Source organism: Heliangelus exortis, chromosome 3, assembly GCF_036169615.1.
Source record: "Heliangelus exortis chromosome 3, bHelExo1.hap1, whole genome shotgun sequence".
Lineage (NCBI taxonomy): Eukaryota > Metazoa > Chordata > Aves > Apodiformes > Trochilidae > Heliangelus > Heliangelus exortis.
Window position 1 is genome coordinate 107,002,532 of NC_092424.1, and position 18,725 is coordinate 107,021,256.

General features: G+C 43.3%; 1 protein-coding gene across 2 annotated transcripts in view; it reads left to right on the forward strand.

Moving 5' to 3' along the window:
* Positions 1-18,725, forward strand: part of KLHL29 (kelch like family member 29) — a 392,776-nt gene that overhangs the window by 337,019 nt on the left and 37,032 nt on the right. For both annotated transcript variants that reach the window (XM_071742039.1, XM_071742041.1), the window contains 2 exons: positions 5,268-5,527; positions 18,381-18,579. In XM_071742039.1, the coding sequence (XP_071598140.1) occupies positions 5,268-5,527; positions 18,381-18,579 (459 nt within the window). The remainder of the gene's footprint in view (positions 1-5,267; positions 5,528-18,380; positions 18,580-18,725) is intronic.

Here is an 18,725-nt window from a genome sequence, read left to right on the forward strand (position 1 = left end):
CCAGTTAACTAGAGTAGTAATTTATAAATTACTGACTTAACACAAACCTGTTAATATAAAATATGTGAGTTTGATCTTACATGAATTATTTCCCATGTCCAAGTTCTAAGTACCTTTTTGTGACAACTTCTGTCCGTTCAGGCTTCCTCAACTTGGCATGGGAGTTATCATTTTCTCTGGACCCCAAATATGTGTTCAACCCACATGAACTATAGGTTCTTCTTGGGCATTTCTCATTTAAGATTGCCACCTAGAGCTGCAGAGTGTGGAGGATGAGGCTTAGAAAATATTGCACTCATTAAAAAACAAGCAAACAAACTAAAGACCCAAAAAACTTAAATGAGTCCAGTTCACTACAGTGCTAATTCTCACTGCTAAGCTGGCCTGCTGGCAAGATGAATGGTGTGATGCAGGCAGCAGTAAAGAATCTATGGTATTGTATTTGTCTCTTCTTTCCAGCTTTTTATACATCACATGTTTAAAAGTCTTTTCTCAAATAGGTGGGTAATGAGGAAATTAAATTTCTGCTTTACAAGCTCACTGTGTTGGCTGTGCAATTTAAATGAGATCTCTGTCCATTGCTTTCCCCCAGCTTCCCTTCACCACCTCTTTTAAGTGATTAGAACCTATGACTTTTCCAAGAACAGATGTGTTTAAGTTGTGCTGCCTCTAAAGAGTCATCCACAGAACCAAAATACATTTATTTCAGTAAATCAGTGTGAGATTTCTCTTTTCCAATAGTTAATATTTGAATTCAGTGAACCATGTTATGGTATGAAATAGTAGAGTTGGTTATAAGTTCACTGATATATGGAGAGTCCCTGGAATTTCATATTCTCATTTGGAGAATTCATGGAGCGTAATTGCTTATTTTTATTTATAGCTGTGACAGGGTTGCTCCACAGAGATAGTACATTTGCCATCTAAAAAATTTAGAGGAAGGCATTTTGGCTGTGCTTTGTCCTTTCATCCCAGCCATCTTCCCCCTGAGAAAGCAAAAATATGGTAGAAATTTGTTTTTCTCCAGGGTTTCTGCAGAATTCAGCTGCATAAATGGTGGCCATCAGTGGCCATGTCTTAACACTGAAAGAAGTGGAAGGAGGTCCAAAAAGGCCGAAAGAAGTAAAAGACCTAAATGAATAGATCTGTTCAGCACAGCACCATCTCAGGGGAGGTTCAGATTGTCCTTTTTCAGTCATGAAAGCAGGATCACAACTGGCTGATATCCAGGCAGCTCGTGTGTCTATCCTGGGTCTCTAAGCAGTGTTGGGCAGAGGCACCCCAAATCTACTTGCACTTTCTTGTGGAAACATGCTGCAAAGTTTGTCAGGAAGATTGTTTCATTTCAAGGGGAGATTCCTTTACTAGCTTCACTGGGCTAATTATAGCCACATTCTCTCTCTCCCACATGCTGTCTCCTCTGCTTTTGTCTGAACCATGAGAAATTGCAACAGTTTAGTGCTGACTGATGCAACGATGCTGACAAGTTCATGCAGGCACCATATGATAACTGGGCAAATGTTTGCAAACTGGTCAGGACATCATAGGTATTTCCTCCATCCATATGGCTGAATTTTGTGGTTATGTTTTGGTTTTTTGGGTTTTTTCATACTTTTCTGCACCATCATCACAGTCATGGCTCACATTGGATTTCAGATTCATAAGCATCACATTTTGGGTCCATGATGCAGCCTGCTGCTGATAAAGTAGAGGCATTCTTCCATAAATCAAAAGAATTTGGTGGAGCCTGTTAGATTAATGGAGGAGAAGAGGAAAGGGCAGGAGCTCTGAATTTTCTTAGTCTCGTGAGCAAAGGGCACAAAGTTTTCAAAGAGAATGAACTTTGAGAAAAAAACTGGCAGACCAGTGATGAGACCTGCATGTGCAGTCATATGCACCTGAGGGAACAAGAGGCCTTCATAGAGTTGGGAGAAAATATTATGGCTAATTCTTTTTGCTCACCCCCGGTTGAGAATTTTGGGCCAGCTGGAGAACCACACTGCCCAGCTCTGGAGAAACTGAAGCATCAGTTATATCTGCATACAGGAGAAATTAGGAACACTTTCACAGAGGAAGTGAAATCTTTTTGACAATCGATGTATGCAGAAGTCTTCCACCTCTTGCCCATCCTCCCATGCTTTTGACACCAGTGGTAATACCTGAGGAATAAGATCCCTGTCAGACTGTACCTAGAGTTTGATGAGGAAATGCACGTTTTATGCTAATTTTACTGATCAAGTCGTCATCTGGAAAGCCTCTCTAAGTGAAAATACAGTACTTAATGCACACAGGGGGGCTTACATCAACCACTGAGCTTCCATTATCCTGTTACTGCAATCTGACTGAGTAATCCTTCCTACACACCATCTATCTCTGACGCTATCTCAAGTCATCTCACTCTGAGTAGTGCAGTCTTAGCAGTCTGCCTGGCTGATTATCTCATTATGACTCTGCACAGGATCCAAAATCTCATCTAGCACAAGTGGAGAATACCAGCTGCTGATCTGCAGTGTTGTGACATACATAGAGACAAATGTGCTCTCCAGCACTGTAGCAAACCAGTGAGAACCTACTAGATTACATCTGATATCCCCAAAGTCTGCTCCTAAGTCTGTTACGAACTGTCCTTGAGCCCTGGGAATAGTTTAGTAGTCAGCAGTCATGTTCTGAATGGACTCAAGATGAAATTCCAGAAGCATGTATTGTTACAAGGTCAGTGTCACTGTGGCAGAATCAACAGTTGCTGTAAACATGTCAGTGTCCAAAGGAAAACAGCTTGGGAGCAGACAGAGCAGGGCTGGTCCTTAACTGCCTTTGTCATGTCAGTATCTAGAAGTACCCTGAACTGCTGTTACTTGAGATGGGCTATATATTAGTCAGCGAAGAGTAATAGGTGTTGGAAAGGCATAATTCAGATCATCCTGATTTGTTATCCAAAATATCACCAGACTGCTTCTTGGAATTATTTGTTTATGAGTATACAGGTATAAAAGTCTGATTGCTCAGTTGTGCCATAGGCAGCTGGAGTCAATAGTCTTGCCCCCTAGTTTTGAGTGAGGGGTGAAAAATGGAGGGTTTTTTCTGTCCATGGGATGGAGACTTCGCAGAGAGAGCCATCTCCTATGGCTGCTGCCTCAACCTCTGTCTTGTTCCCCTGTAACAAATCCCTCTGGTTCAATTGCCAGACCTCATCTTAAGAAGAAATCATTGTGCCTGCCTTGCAGTGGTGCTCCTCACATCAAAAGTGATGAAGTGCAAAGAAATGCATCAACAGCCTCCTGAACATACCCTGGTCTGCAATCTACCTGGGACCCCTCTCCAAGTGGCTTTATGATGCTTGCCAAATGAGGCAGGTGTAACATCATTTGGGTCTGTCACCAGGCAGTTTCTTGGGGAAGAGGAAGGTGCGAGGCTCCATGGGACATGTGGGAGCTTCTTGGACACCAGCATACCAGACTACATCAGTCACCCAGCACTCTTAGTGGTAGAAAACCCCACCCAGATCAGAAGAAACCAGTCATGACCTGTGCTTTTTTCTGGGGATGGTATAGGCAGACCCAGTCCCCTAAAGGTGAAGACATTCTTGCAAGTCTTGTGCTAGTAAACAGCTGCTTAATGAGTCAAGCTTGATTATTACCTCTGTTATAAATCCTGTGAGGATAAGGTGGAGCAGTGTCAGATTTGTCTTTGAGTTGAGAGTTTGCAAAGCAGTGATAAAACAGTGATGAACGTTTGGGGCATCTCTATCTCTTGTTATATTATTGGTTTTTTACACCCAGTTGTAGGTATACATGAAACTGTGCCAACAAACATCACCAAAGAACCTGGAAGAAAATTCTGGTTCTTTGGTTCTTTTTCTTTTTTTTTTTCTTGAGCCACTGCTTCAGTCTGCTTGAGGAAAGGTGCTCCTTGGAGTCAGTACAATCAACTGATGCAAAATGAGATAGCCTAATTTCATGAGTGCTGGATCTGTAAAAGAAAATAAAAAAAATTAAGAGAAATCTAAAAAAACAAACACATACACACAAAAAATCCCAGAAAGCTAATCTCATGCCAGGTTAAATAAACAAACAGGTCATAATCCTGTTTTAATAAGAGCCAATTATAGATAGCATGCAAGTTGTAAATCTGATGAAGGCAGAAGGTGGATGTAGGGAAAAATCCCTGAGCATTTCCAGCAGAAGCATTCTGATGGGAGTTCTGCCTGAAGAAATATGGGGCTATCACATGCCTGTCCAGTGCTCTGAAATGGTGCACAAGGATGTGACAGTGACCAAATGTGATATACTTCTCCTCTGAGAAGCCTGCCACTGGCACCGATGCTTCTGTGATCTATTGCAGTCTGTCTCTCTGTTATTTTTCTTTTTTTCCTTGGTCCTGTAATATTCTATCCATTACTAGTGTCTTGGTTAACAAAAGCTGAGAAGAATCTTAGAGTTGCTCATATAAATGTCTGAAATTGGTGGGTTTTTCTTCCAAATAGCTGAAAAGGAAAAAAAGTGCAGTCGAATGTATGGTGCAGCACACTTTTAATGCAAAGCTACACACTGTGCTGTTATTCTGTTTGCTGGGTAGGAGATAATGCTGGCTCCTCTGTGCATGATTTTCTTTGAAACCCACTACACAACATTTAACAGAAGGCGTTAGTATAATCTGTGTTTTGCATAAGGGATGTCATCACATTCAGCAGCAACAAAGTTCCTTTGAAAAAAAAAAGGGGGGGGGGGATGGGGTGGAGAGGATTATTTTTTTTATTTGAAGTAGCTTAGTAGCTGAACAGGGCAAAAATTATCATACAGTGACTGCAGCATCCTCAGAAATGTCCTCAGTGCTGTTTGTATTTATTCTTAAGTGTCTGCAGTGGCATTTACATCTTTGCTGTTTCTTAAAGCAACATTGGAGGCGGGAGAAATAGCAGCAGGCTCTTGGCTGGGTTCCCGTCCCTTGGGAAGCCCCAGATACTGTTATGTCAGTAGGTTTCCCCAGTGCCTTGTGAGAGCTTACATGAAAAGCAAACTCAGAAAGTGCACTGCTCTCCCCATCCCCAGCTCAGCTGTTAGACAGACTTTGATTTTTTGTGCTTTAAACCCCAATTCATAATAACCCAGGGTGCTGCATCTAATTAAATCCCTAAAATTAATTAGGGTTGGAGGCTTGTCTGTGGTACTTTTTTTTTTTTTCATTATCTCGGTAAAAATGTGAATCTTGCTTTTAATAATTCTCACTTGCCTTTTTTTTTTTTTTTTTTTTTTTTTTCCTCCTTTTAGAAAAACAGCTGACTGCTAGCAACTGCTTAGGAATATTAGCCATGGCCGAAGCCATGCAGTGCACTGAACTATACAACATGGCCAAAGCATATGCCCTGCAGATTTTCCCAGAGGTGGCAAACCAAGAAGAGATCCTTAATATTTCAAAAGACGACTTTATTTCCTACATGTCCAATGACAGCCTGAACACCAAAGCAGAGGAGCTGGTCTATGAAACAGTGATAAAGTGGATTAAGAAAGACGCTGCAATCAGAGCTCAGGTAAAAAGAATCTGAGCAGCCTCACTCTGCTCCTTCCCCGTGAATATCTCTTTTAAAATAGAAACCATCCCTGTGCAATTTTAAACATGAGGGTGCACAGGAGATGGGACGAGCAGTTCAGATTAAAACAGGAAAAAGGCAATGCAGGCTATGCAAAAATATATCTGTAATTTCAAAATCTGATCCCAATAGCTGATCATTTAGAATCAAAACCTTGTTTATGACATTCATGTTACAAAGCTAGAGCCTCCAGTTGTTGGCTGCAGCCTTGGTCAGAGATAAATCAGGAAGGATTAGAGTTGTGTGAGATGCTGCTTTAAGAAGGCAATGCATTTTAGTAACAATGGGAAATAAAAATCTGTCACAAAATCTGTATTTCTTTTGATGACATATACTGAATGAGTGTGACTTCAGTACAGAAAAAAATACATATATATATTCTGACTCTTTATTGGCTGCTTAGATAACCCTTTGAGTATTATATATTTATTAGAGTTAGCCTTTCCTCTACCATCTGAGCTATGCAGTCTGGTGTTGACTCAGGAAACTGAGTGCATTACTTTTTCCGGCACTGTCTCCAGATAAATGCTAGAAGCAATTACTGTTTAGAGGCTGATGATTGTCCTTGGAACCAGAAGACATCCCTGGTGATATTTAAAAACCTGCCACTTGCCTCTGGTGTAGCTCTTACAAGTTGGCCTTTGTGGGCAGTGAACTGTGGTGTTCTGAACCCCAAAACTCTCCTTTTGGAGGCCAGTTCTCCACACAGCCCCCAGCAGGGAAAAACTGTCTTCCCCCCTTCCCTCCCTTTGGAGGTCAGAGTTGCTGGCTTATCTCTTCCAGGCCAACTTCTGTTGATCCCTGGTCAGTTTTGGATTAGGGAGGGCAGTCCAGCCATTCATGTACCAGGCAGGGACTCAAGGAAATACTTGGCCACACACTGTTGATGCTGTCTCACGTCATGAAAGGCTGTACCTTCTTGATTTAAATGGGAATTCAAGCACCTAAAAGTGCAATGGGACATTAAATATATCACTGGATGTAATCCAGGGCAGCTGCATTTCTGTCCCTCACCTGAAAAGTGGGAAAAAAATAGTATTCTCTACCTCAGCAGGCACTGGGTGAGGATAAGGACATTAAGGATGGTGGGGACTCCATGCCATGCCAAGCCTGTGCTGCCACCACCAGCACAGTCCATGGACCCTGCTGGAAGCCCTCAAGGGCTTTTAACAAACTTGTCATGCCCCATGCCAGGGGGTGATGTAGCTCCCCTGTGCTGGGGACCTGTCGTGCTCTCTGACCTCCTCCTCCATGTGCTGGCCATGCCAGTAAGTATTGCCCAAGATTATTGCCTAAAATATTTACACGGTATCACTAATCTACTGAAATGGGCCCCTTTTTGGCTCTCCTTGAAAAACACAGTGTTTTATTTCACTCCTTGCTTTAATTTTGATGACAACAGTCGGCTCTGTGCAGCTCTGAACCTGATGCAACCTTGGGGATTACTCCCAGGGAATGGAGTACAGGAGGTGAACTCCTGTGGCAGGAGCCTGTGTGCCTGCTGCACACAAAACTTGTGACTCACCAGGCAGTCCAGGTTGCATATTCAAAATTGCTGTTTTAAATATTTCTTCCTGCACTCTGCTGTGGTGATGTTAAGAAATTATTTTTTTTCAGTGGTGTTTTTTCTTGTCCCTCTCTCACTGATGCCACCACTTCCATCTCCTCCTCTCTTTCCTTTTGCAGTTGGGTTGGTTTTCAGTTTTTAAGTTGCCATCCCCTCTGCCCTGCTTCTCCAGTGCCTTTGTAGATTACTATAGCAGTTTTATTTGCTTCTCCAAATTTCTCTGTGGTGCCTTGGTTTCATGCATTGCTTTACAAGGGCTTTTAATTTTTAATTTGTATTTATCCAGAGATGAGGGTCTTGAATAAATTAAGATTAAAGATATCAAGCAAATAACTATTTTCATGCCAAATCCTACCACTGAACTAGTTTCTTTGAATTGTAGCTCTTACTTTTTTGTACTCTGTGCACTGCTTGATCTATTATAAAGCTCTTAGTTAAATAGGTACTTATTTTCTAATAGTAGGAAATCATACTTACCACGAAAAGTACTGTCTTTACAATAATGACTTCTGCATTTTCAGAGCCCAGGAGCAAATAGCTCTGACAGTGGATAGGAAGGAAGATAGACCTAAATAATCTTATTTCTGATAAATGAAAATGAAAGATTTCTGATGAATGAAAATTTGTGCTTGGTGTGCAGCATGGTCCACCATGCCAGTAGCTGACCAAGCTCCTGTGGGATGCTCAGGCTGCTCAGAACCTTGCAGAAGTGGGCAACCATGGCAATACCAAATGCAGGATGGACCTCCTTGCAGGAGCTCTGCATGGATATTTTTACTTTAGCCACAGTTTAGTGAGATGTATTCACTCAGGTCTCTGTAGACGTTTTGGGGTAGGGAAGCAGCACATGTAGGACACCAGTGCAGGATTGTTGCTTCTGCAACCAGCTGGTGGGATCTTTTGGGAGGGATTGCTTGGGAGGTTTTATCCAGGAATTAAAACAGCCACAAGACTCCTGCTTGCTGCATTCTTCAGGCGACCCATTTGCTTTTATTTCTCTCTCCCAAATAAAGTCCTGGCAGTTAAATTTCCAGGCCCTTTCTTCGTATTTCCCCTCTTCCCAGCTCCCTTTGCCTGACAGGCCAGGCTCTATCTTCATGTATTTTCAGCAGGTAATTAAAATACCTCTCTGGCTGCTCATTCTGAGCATTGAATTTTCCCAAAGGTGGGTGTCTGACACAAACAGGGAAAAGCTGGTTCTCTTCATCTCATCTGCATGACCATCTTCCCTGCCAAAGCCTGGCAGGGGCGTGCCCAGTAGAGACATCCCTGCAGAGAAGCTGCAGCCCTGCAGACTCTTTCTGCTCTAATGGCTCTGGGTCACTGTGGAGTGCAAGCTTACACCTGGGGACAGTAAATCTCACCACTTGTGTTCCCCACACCACAGCTCTTTGTGCCATGCTCGTATGACCTTATCCAGTGCTACCTCTCCTGCTGTACAGATCCCTTTCTGACAGCCTCTGGGAAGGAGATTTTCAACTGAGCCCCCCATTCTCCCAGAATCATACTGAGTTTGCTATCTTCCTGCTCTTTATAAATGCTCTTCTTCAGGTATCTAATTCTTTCTGCTCTTGGCAGGGAAGAAACCAGGATTTGCTTGTAAGGCAAATTGAAAAGCTGTGCTCTGTCTGTCTTTTAATTTTGCAAATTGTGCTCATACAAAGTCTTAAGGTGCCTATAAGAGTGCTCTGTGGCATTGCAAAAAAAACAGCTCACGAGCCTTGTTACAAAGAGGGACTAACAGTGCTGTAAAGGTCACTGATCCATCTGCATAAGGCAGAGGCAAACTACATTGAGGCAGTTCAGATGATGACAAGCATCTGAAGCTAAGATTTGGTAAATACCCATTTTGAGCAGTGCTCCAGCTCACATGGTAAGGTTTGTGGAGCTATTTTAGTGCTGCTGGTAGTGCAGTCACGTAGAATCTAACCAAAAGAAGCAGCCTGTGATGTGAGGTCTGGACTGGGGAGGTAATTTCCTGTACCAGCAGACGCAGAGCTGGTTGTAGGAGCACTCTTGATTGCTTGTCACTGAGTGGAAAGCCTGCAGCTGACTGACACATCTGGAAAGGCTGAATTTACTGGGTTTTCTATTTATTTCTCTTCCTGACTGATGGACAAGATTGTAGGGTTTATCCTAACAGTTATCCCCTTGATAAGCTTATTACAGCTCCAGCGAGCTCATGCAAAAAGTATATTGTATAATGGAGGTTTTACTGTCTGGAAACCAGGATGGTCTGAGGCACCCAAACAAGCAAAGATTTCTGCCAGGCCCCAGGCAGTCTTCACCAAAGTTCATCCCCCAGTTCTCTGCATGGCCTTGAGCAGGTTTTTTCACTGCTCTGCTCCCATTCCCTACACTATGAGCTGGAGGAAAGTGATGTCTCCCACCCGGGCTGTTGGGAGGTACCAGTGGATAATGAGCCATAACCACTTTCAGAGCTGTGCAGAGCTGCAGTCATGCTCAGCATCAGCACAAGATGGGGAAGATGTGAAGATGCTGGATGTGCAGTGATTTACTGCCTGCCCAAAGCAAAGACATACCAAAGCCTGTTGGAAACTTTCCTCCTTTCTGCTCCAAGTCCAAAGTTGTATCGTTTTTTCTCTGACATAAACAACCATAGTGACATATTTATTAATAACAAAAAGCCTGGGAAAACAAAATGTCCAGTTGGATGAAGCTTCCCTCTCATCCAGAGAGGGGTCAAGAAGTGAGGAGAGGACAAACATTTCCCCAAGTTGCCTGGAGCAGTGCTGGAAGAGAGGCAGGTACTGCACCCATGAGAGACAGAAGAGAGGCTCAGATGAAAGGCAGTCACCTTTTGTTGCACCCTGAAAAAATATAACCATGAGCCCTTTTTTCAAGCCCTGTTTAAAATCACGGTGCCCAGCAGCAAAAAAGAAGTATCTCTACCATAAAGGCATTAACAAGCCTTCTATGAACTTGTGTCCTGAGAGGCAGATTTGTCTAAACAGCATCTTCATGGTGCCTGAGAACCAGAGATGCGTAGACAAATTGGAGGTAATTTAGAGAAGAGCAACACAAATTATTAAAAAACTGCAGGAAGTGATGTGAGAAAAAAAAGATTAGAAGATATGAATATGCATGACTTGGCCTAATGACAGCTAAAGAGAGATAGACATCTACAAGTGTTTGAAGCCCCAAGGAGAGGAATTGCTTGGAAGTATGCAAGGGGTTTAGCAACAGTAAAGAGCACAGGGATGAATTTGAGGCTTGGCAAATTAGTCAAAGCAAACATGAATCCCACCTGAAAGCCCTGTATCTGTCAGTGAGGGTAAGGAAAGGTGATGGAGAGAAGAAAAAAGGATTTATGTCAAAAATGCTATAAATGCCCATGAGCTATATTTTGACAATGACAGCGAATGGCAGTTTGGAGGAAAGATCCTACCCAGGAGAAGGGGTTGGTAACTGTGACAGAGCAGATGGAAGATCCCTGGCCAGGCTGTTGAGATAGTAGCATAATTTCTCAGGCACTTTTTAAAGAGTCTCCAAAGTTATACAGGAGAGCAGCTTGCTCCAAGAAAATGGAGAATCTGATGTGGAACAAGCACAATCCCAGCTGTGTGGCAACAGGGAGGCAATAATACGTTCAGATGCTGATACCCAATACCAGCATGTACAACTTACTTAAGTCCATCATAATAGGAAATTAATTGATCAATCAATGTAGTTAAGGGCATTAAGCTTTAGGGAAGCAGTGCTGGAGTAAGTATGAAAAGGAAACTTCCAAGGGAGCCTAAGTGAATTAGGCACTAACACTCTATTACAGTTCAATTAGGCTTCTTTGAAAAGCCCAGACTACCCTGATGCTTTGAAATCCATTTGTGGGAAGACCAGACAAATTCAAAAAGATGCCATAATAAAAGTGCAAGAAGCTCCAATTTCTCTGAAAGTGAAAAAAGGAAGGGATGAGCAGTAGTAACCCCTGTGATTTTCCAGGGACAGGCTGCTCAAAGAGCTCAGATTTAAATGAGGATTTTGCAGACACACTCAGAGCCTGTGCAAGCTTAGAGAGGGAGAAGAATAGCCAGCAGCTGGAACAGAGTGAGTGCAGGAACATACCCTTATCTATATATTGGAGGAAGACACTGCATTCAGTTTTTTTAAAAAAGAGAATGCAGTTGACATGAGCAGTTCCTTAAATTCCCCCTGTACTAAACTTCTGGGGTTTCTTTAAAAGGATACCCTTGACTGAAAATCTACTTAATTATTTCTCCAAAGTTTAAATTGGTTTGAGGTGCTCCCTTGTCTCCCAGTTTTCTCGGTCTCTGCATTTGTGTCTTTTCCAACACGTTTTCTTATTTTTTTACAACATAGATCTCTGCTGTTGCTGAAGCAACAGCCTTACAAAAACACACATCTGCAAGCAGCTCCTTAAACATGCTCACTGGTGTTGCCTTGTGCTGCACATGGCCCCAGCACTCACGACCAACCTCCAGAAAGAAAATCAGTTTACACCACAGGGAAGAAGCATTTTGAAGAATTACTGCATACGGATTTGTGTATAACTCTGTTGCAGGGATGGATATATTTGGAGTTTGATTCTGTGAAAAGCATCTTGGAAGCTTCAACCATTTTCTTATTGCCAGCATGCTTTTGGAATGCATCTCTATGTATAGGTGACTGCCCATAAACAAAAGGAGGGCCACTCAGTGCTAGAGTAACCTTTGAGGGAACTCAGGAGGGTACACTTGGGAGCATTTAGTCAGCAAGCTAGAGATTGCATTGTGAGAGTGAAGTTTTTTTAAGCCTTAGTATCAGGTAGATTCCAGGTATGATGGTTCAGTGATTTATTTTCCTCCATATTTAAAAAGCTCTCATCATATTACTGCTAGAAATACCTACCCATGTGCTGCTTTGCAAACAGTTCAGAGAAGAGGAGAGCAGTTCACTTTACATGGCACTGATGACATTACAGTGTTTAGTCAGCTGTGCTGCCATAAAGATGTCACATTGAAACCTTATTTCAGGAAGACAGAGGGATTGCTCTTTCCTTCTTGCTAAGCATGAGATTTATGCACGTGGCATCCTGCCACCGAGCTGCCGGCTCAACCCACTGCCTGCAAACCAGATTTTCTGCCACATGTTTATGTCATGATATGCTGAGGCTGTCGGCTGTCATGCAACCAAGCCTTTTGGTTTAATCTGAAGGCAGCATTGCAATCCCAAGAAGTCAATATGAGTGATTAATAAGTACCGGGCACACCAGAGAGCTTTGGTTGGTTTTAGGTGTTACCTTGGATGAAAGAATGTGCAGAAACACAGCATATCTTTGTAATAACCTGGAGTTAGAGATATTAAAGCAAATAATCTCATTACCAAATAGCAGGGCATCCCTGTGAAAATCCAGCTGAAAAAAAAAACAACACATTTCTGAGAATGGCAAAGCAGTGCACCAACAGCTTAGTCTTCACAAAACCAGCTAGTTCCCTGCTGGGCTTGCATTTGGAGCCATCAATATTTTGAATATTGGGTTGGCTAACCTGCTGAGGAAGCCTGGGCTGGGCTGGACACAGTTTTATGGAGGGATTGCTTACCTCACCACCCCAGTTTGCTTTCCTGCGTGGCCACCAGGCCACATCCCCAGCTGTCACCAGTGGCACAGCCCACTGGGCTGGCTGGTGGGCAGACATCAAAATCTAGCACCTGCCATTTGGAGGGCTTTGGGTGTGGTGGTTTTTTTCTATTAGAGTGCTCTCTTCCCATTTGAAGGAGGTTTATGCAGTGAGGAACTTCTTCAGATCTGTCTCTGATGGCTTCCTCCATCTGCAGTTCCAAGATTGGGCTACTGCAAGACACTGAGCATCCGAACCCAGTTATATAAATCTCCTCTGCAGCTCTCAGATGAATCAAATACATTTTTCTTTCATAATGTTTTTTAAAATTCTCTTGGAATTACACACAAAGAGCTGAAACAGCAGTTTGTTGGAGCAAAGCCCTATCGTGATGTAGGTAATCTAACTTCTGTATTTGTATTTCTAGCTGAAGCCTGTTTCTTTAGGCAAATAGCACAAAGGGCCCTTTGTAGAAAGAACAGTAAACTGGAGAGACAAGTGAGTTATAAGGGAAACATTATTTTAACTTCACTGGGCATTACTTCAAAAATGTTAAAAATCTTGAGAGCTTTCCAGTGTAGCTTTTAAGAAGCAGGAAATTTGACTCTGTGGCAGTAAACATCTTTCCATTTAAAACTAACTGTATACTGTTGTAGCCCAAGTCTATGCAGGAACACACTGAGAGTCCTTTTGGAGAATACCTGTGAGGATTTTACTGGATTTAGAGATTTAAGAATAAAAAGATTATTTTTAATGTAATACTGAAGAGGGTTTTGTAACTAAGACTTAGAAGCCCACTTACAAGCAAGTGTTCCTAATACTGATATAATTAGTAGGAGAAGAAATGTTCACAAAAAGTTTAGGAAAGTAAGTGTCCTCATTCAAACTACCAGCCAGGAATAAAACAAGCATTCAAGTGTTTTTTAATCTAGCTTGCTTAAGCCTGCTGAGATGGGAATAACTTATCATAGAATCACATAATGGTGTGGATAGGAAGGAGACTTTAAAGGTCATCTAGTCCAGTTCTCCTGCAGTGAGCAGGGACATCTTCAACTAGGTCAGGTTGCTCAGACCCCTGTCCAACCTGACCATTGAATGTCTCCAGAGATGGGGCTTCTATCACCTTTCTGGGCAACCTTGGCCAGTGTCTCACCACCATCCCCATAAAAAATTTCTTCTTGATATCTAGTCTGAATCTCCCCTCTTTTAGTTTAAAGCCATTACCCCTTGTCCTATCCCAGCAGGCCCTGACAGAGAGTTTGTCCCCATTTTTCTTATAGCCCCCCTTTAAGTGTTGAAAGTCTGCAGTAAGGTCTCCCTTGAGCCTTCCCTTCTCCAGGCTAAAACTTATGTATGAGCAGATTATTAGGAAAGGCTTGAAATGGTCAACTTTAAGGTATAGCACATCATGCTGATCATATATCCTTTGAGTCAGTGCTTCTCCTTCCAGTTTGGGTTGACATCTAATTGTAAAGAAACTGCTGTGGAGCCATCTGAGGCAGGGTCTGAAAAACACACCCCCTCCCCAGGAACTGATGGCTTGCAGTTTTAATCCAGAAGGGGACATTGATATTCTCTGCTTCCCCTGGTGCATGATGCAGCCACTCAGCTCAGATTGCTCTGGGGACCATGTTAAGTGTGTTGACTAAATCTCTATTAATTATAATGTGAGTTTACACATGTCTAGCTGGCAAGTAAATACTTGCTTTTATGTACCTGTTTAGGTGTCTGAATCTCAAGCTGAATCTTTCCCGCAAAATGTTTAGCTAATAAAGGAAAGATCTCCTAAGATTTTTCTTGCTCTGCTTCTATGAAACAAAGTTGTGATTGCAGGCTAGTTGAATATCCTGATTTCTATCCAGACAGTGAAACTGATAAGGATGAAGCAGAGGCATCTCTCGACAGTTGCTACTCTACTGTGTCCCTCCCCAGTGACTGTCCAAAAAGCCTTTGCTGATGTGGTAGGGTTGCCCTGGCTCCTGCAGGATCATCCTGGCTGTGGCTGGCTCCTTGGGGGTAGTCAGCACCATCACTGCTCACCAGTGGGTTTATGGACTATCTCCTCCAATGCTGCAAAAACCCCAGCAGCTCCCTTCATCCAACAGGAGCTATGCTGAGGTTCATGTCACCTGGAAAAGCAGTACTGAAAATGTTCAAAAACTTCCCTAGAATTTTAAGCAATGAATTCGCTAGATTTTTGCATAGTGGTGTCCATTTTCAAGGAGCTGAGGCAAGGTCTCCCTTCTCCATGAGTTGGAAACTCCCAATTTTAGGCCAGAAAGGGCATTATACATTCTCTGCTTCATGCTGGTGTGTGGTGCAAGTTGTAGAGTACTCATCAGTTATTCCCAGCAAAGACCTGAGAAGTATTTCTAGTTGTCCAGCCAGTTCCAGTGGCCAAATAGAGAGAAGAAAATGTTCCTGGAGTTACAGGCACAAACCACAGCTCCAGGGACTGGAGGTTGTTGTCTGCTGAATTTGACAACGTGCCCTGCACAGGTATTCTGCTGTTTTAATAAAAAACAGTAACATCAGTAGGTGCAGCAGATATTTCATAGCTGTGTAAGGAACAATGGAAAGACGAGAATGGAGAGCAAATAACAGATGGTAAGAAGGTTGAAATGCTTTACAGTGCTTATTCCAGTCTTAAATGAAAAGGATAATAGTAACAGGATATTAAGTACAATCATAGCTAACGGAGCTAGGAAGCCTTCTTAAGGGAGAATCCAAAAGAAAAAGGCTGCTGATTGCCTAAATCACTTGAATATTCTTAAATCAGTGAGGCTAAATGAAATTCACCCTTGACTATAGTGCTTAAAAGAGCTGGTGTGAAAAGCCGTTGGTTTATAAAAGCCTCTCCCGTCTTCTAGAGACATCCCAGTGATGGGACATACTCTTCAAATCCCTTGGTGAAAACCACTGCAATTATATGTATCCTTAATGCCATCAGTGACATGCCCATGCCACGACTGCACACAGTGCACACACACACACACACACAGACCCCAAGCTGGCTTTTTCTAGATGTTTGAGCAAAGGGGAGAGTAAGAGTGAAAATTGACATTGGTTTTGATCTGTGACATTAACTTTCAAGCTGATGAAAGGGGAGCAACATGTTCTAATTATTATTCTCCTTCAAAATAAACCGTGATCTCAGACAAAAGAGGAGAGAAAGGGGGAAGAAAAATCCAGGAGAGAAACAGAATCTCATTTTCTCACTTATCTAATTAAAGCAAGGTGGGGGAGGGAGAGCTCGCCGGGCTCTGGCAGCAGTGCTGCCCCATTTATTCTGAGAAAGGTGAGAGATGGAGGCACCCGCTCTGCCTGTGTCATGGGAATTGTCTGTCCCTGCTGCAGGGGAGCACTTTTTCTGCTGCTAATTCACCTAATTCACATTCAACTTCAGGACATGGTGGTGCCTGTTGAACCCTGTGTCCTAATTTAGTGGCACAGCCATCGTGCCTGTGTTCTGCATTGCTTTGTGTCACGGCTGCTTCCAGCACAGCCCTAGCTTGGGAGCATCAGGGGAAGCTCTGGTGTGTCCCCACATCCAGGGAAGGTGCTGGCTGCACTGTACCCTCCATATATATTGCAACTTTATTTTAACTGCCCTTTAGTGACTCGTACTGCTTCCTGAGCAGCGTGACACAGAGATTAACCTCCCCCATGGGGGTTGTCTGGCTCGTCCCCTGTATACTCACTCACTGCATTATTCCCACATCCTGATGCCATGTTTCATCTTGGCTCCCATGTAAGGTTAAACGCCTCCAACCTTCTTAAAAAAAGCACTTCCTGAAATCAGAGCTTTGCCACCCACTGCCATATGTCCACTGCTCCCTCTCTTACAAGGTGCCATTTAATGACATTAAGATATCTGCAGCCAAGTGCCTGACATTTGTGACTCCGGGGAAGGGGAACAGCCATTTCATCTCCTAGAAAGCATCTTAGAAATGTATTTCAGCAAGGGAAGGTAGAGGACTGTCTTATTGCTGGTGATGAACTGATCTCAAACCTTACTGGGCCCCATGCCACGCCAGAAGTAATAGTGAGGAGCCACAGACTTGCTGCTCAAGTGGGATTTTATCCAGAAGATGCACGCTGTCATTTTTCCATGCCTTTTACATCACTTCTCTTTTTCATCTGGTAACAACTACAGAGTGGCCAGACCTAAACTCTTAGGGGTGTAACAAAAATTGCTGGCCCCAGTTTTGAGGAGGACTGGTGAGCAGAGGACTGACCAAGTTGTCTCCCCGCTGCCTTGAGGGGTTCAGCTCCTCACGGATGGTCACATCCTCGCTTTGTCTGAGCTTCCATCAGGCTGAGGCTGCTCACTGCTTTCCTCCTAAATGAAACCTGCTTCTTCAGTTTGAGTGTGGAAAGGGGAAGCCCTGGAAGCAGTTCCAAGTGTCACTGCATCCTCACCTGCCTGGCCAGCCCATTAGCTGGCTTAGGGCACATCCCTGCCTTCCCCAGCCCTTTGTGCCCGTGCTCCATTCCTTGTTCCTGCTGTGCCCTGGCTCTCATGCACTGCAGGAGTGGGCATGCTGCTGAAAAAGGCAGTGAGAGCCAAGTAGTTTCTGGAAGATTGGAGGCATCTGCAGGCCAGCTGCTGCTGGCACCCAGCATTTCTCAGGACGAGTGGCATGGACCTCAGGAACATTTATTTGCATCCTGGCCGTAATCCCAGTTGGGATCTTTGGATACTGCCACTTTATGAATATTTATTACAGCAGATGATTATCTTTTCTTGCTGCACACCCTTAGTTTGCATCCTATTAGTGTGCATTTCTTCTTGAGAAGCACGTTTTCCTATTACTCTGATTTTCACTGCACTTTTGTGCTGTGTTGTGATATAGCCAATTATATATAAAAAGAATAATCTGAGGATGGACTCTTGATTTTTCAATTGCAGTTTTCTCTCTTGGGGCTTTGTTCTCCTTTAAGCAGTGTTCTGTGACAGCTTCATTTGCTCAGATGTCCTTTGCCCTTCGAGGTTTAATGTATTTACTTAGAAGATGAAACTTACCATCAGTATTTGTATAGCACCCTCTGGAGTCTGACTTCCCCAAAATCTAGAAGTACATGATCTGTTTCACCAACAAATAAACACTACTAATTAAAAGATTTTTAGCAAATTGGCTGATAATATTCAGTCTCTGTAGCAGTTGTTGAAATCTACCCTATGTACCAGCTTTTGTTTCATGTTCATATTGCCAGAAAAAGCTTGTTTAGGGATTTTTTTTACATTGCAGCAACAACACTCACATTTCAAGGTTAATTCTGAAAACTCTATAGCTTTCTCCATGTCTCCAGTGCACAAGGTGTTATCTTCAACCTGGGTTCAGAATGTGCTTTTTTTTTTTTTCAACAAGCCCTCCATACAGTTCTGTATAACAAGAGTTACCACCTTTTGAAGATTATTTTCAGTCACCTGGGACTAAAAGGAGCCTGGGTCAGGGAACACAGCGCTATATTGTCTCTGTCCCACCCAATTGCTAGGCAGAGCTCGTATGCAGCATCCATGAAAAGCATCTTTCCAGGTCTGGTGACAGAAGATGTTTTTTGGAGAAGGAGGCAGAGGTGCTGAGCAGCTGAACTCCAGCACGAAGGCTGTAGTGGGTTATTATATTTTTTTTCTCCCCCCTCCCAGTACGCCGCGGAGTTGCTGGCAGTGGTGCGGCTCCCCTTCATCCATCCCAGCTATCTGCTAAATGTTGTTGACAACGAGGAATTGATAAAGTCTTCAGAGGCTTGCAGAGATCTAGTGAATGAAGCCAAACGTTATCACATGCTGCCACATGCCCGACAAGAGATGCAAACACCGAGGACCCGGCCCAGGCTCTCTGCAGGTAAAGAAAAACTTCCTGGGTGACACCAGCTCCCTGGTCCTGTGGTTCCCAGGCATGGCCAGAACGTGGCTGGGGATAGGGCACAGACCTCAACTCCTTCCTTTGGCTCCACCTGGTGTCTGGTGATATTTCAAGCTCAGGTTTCC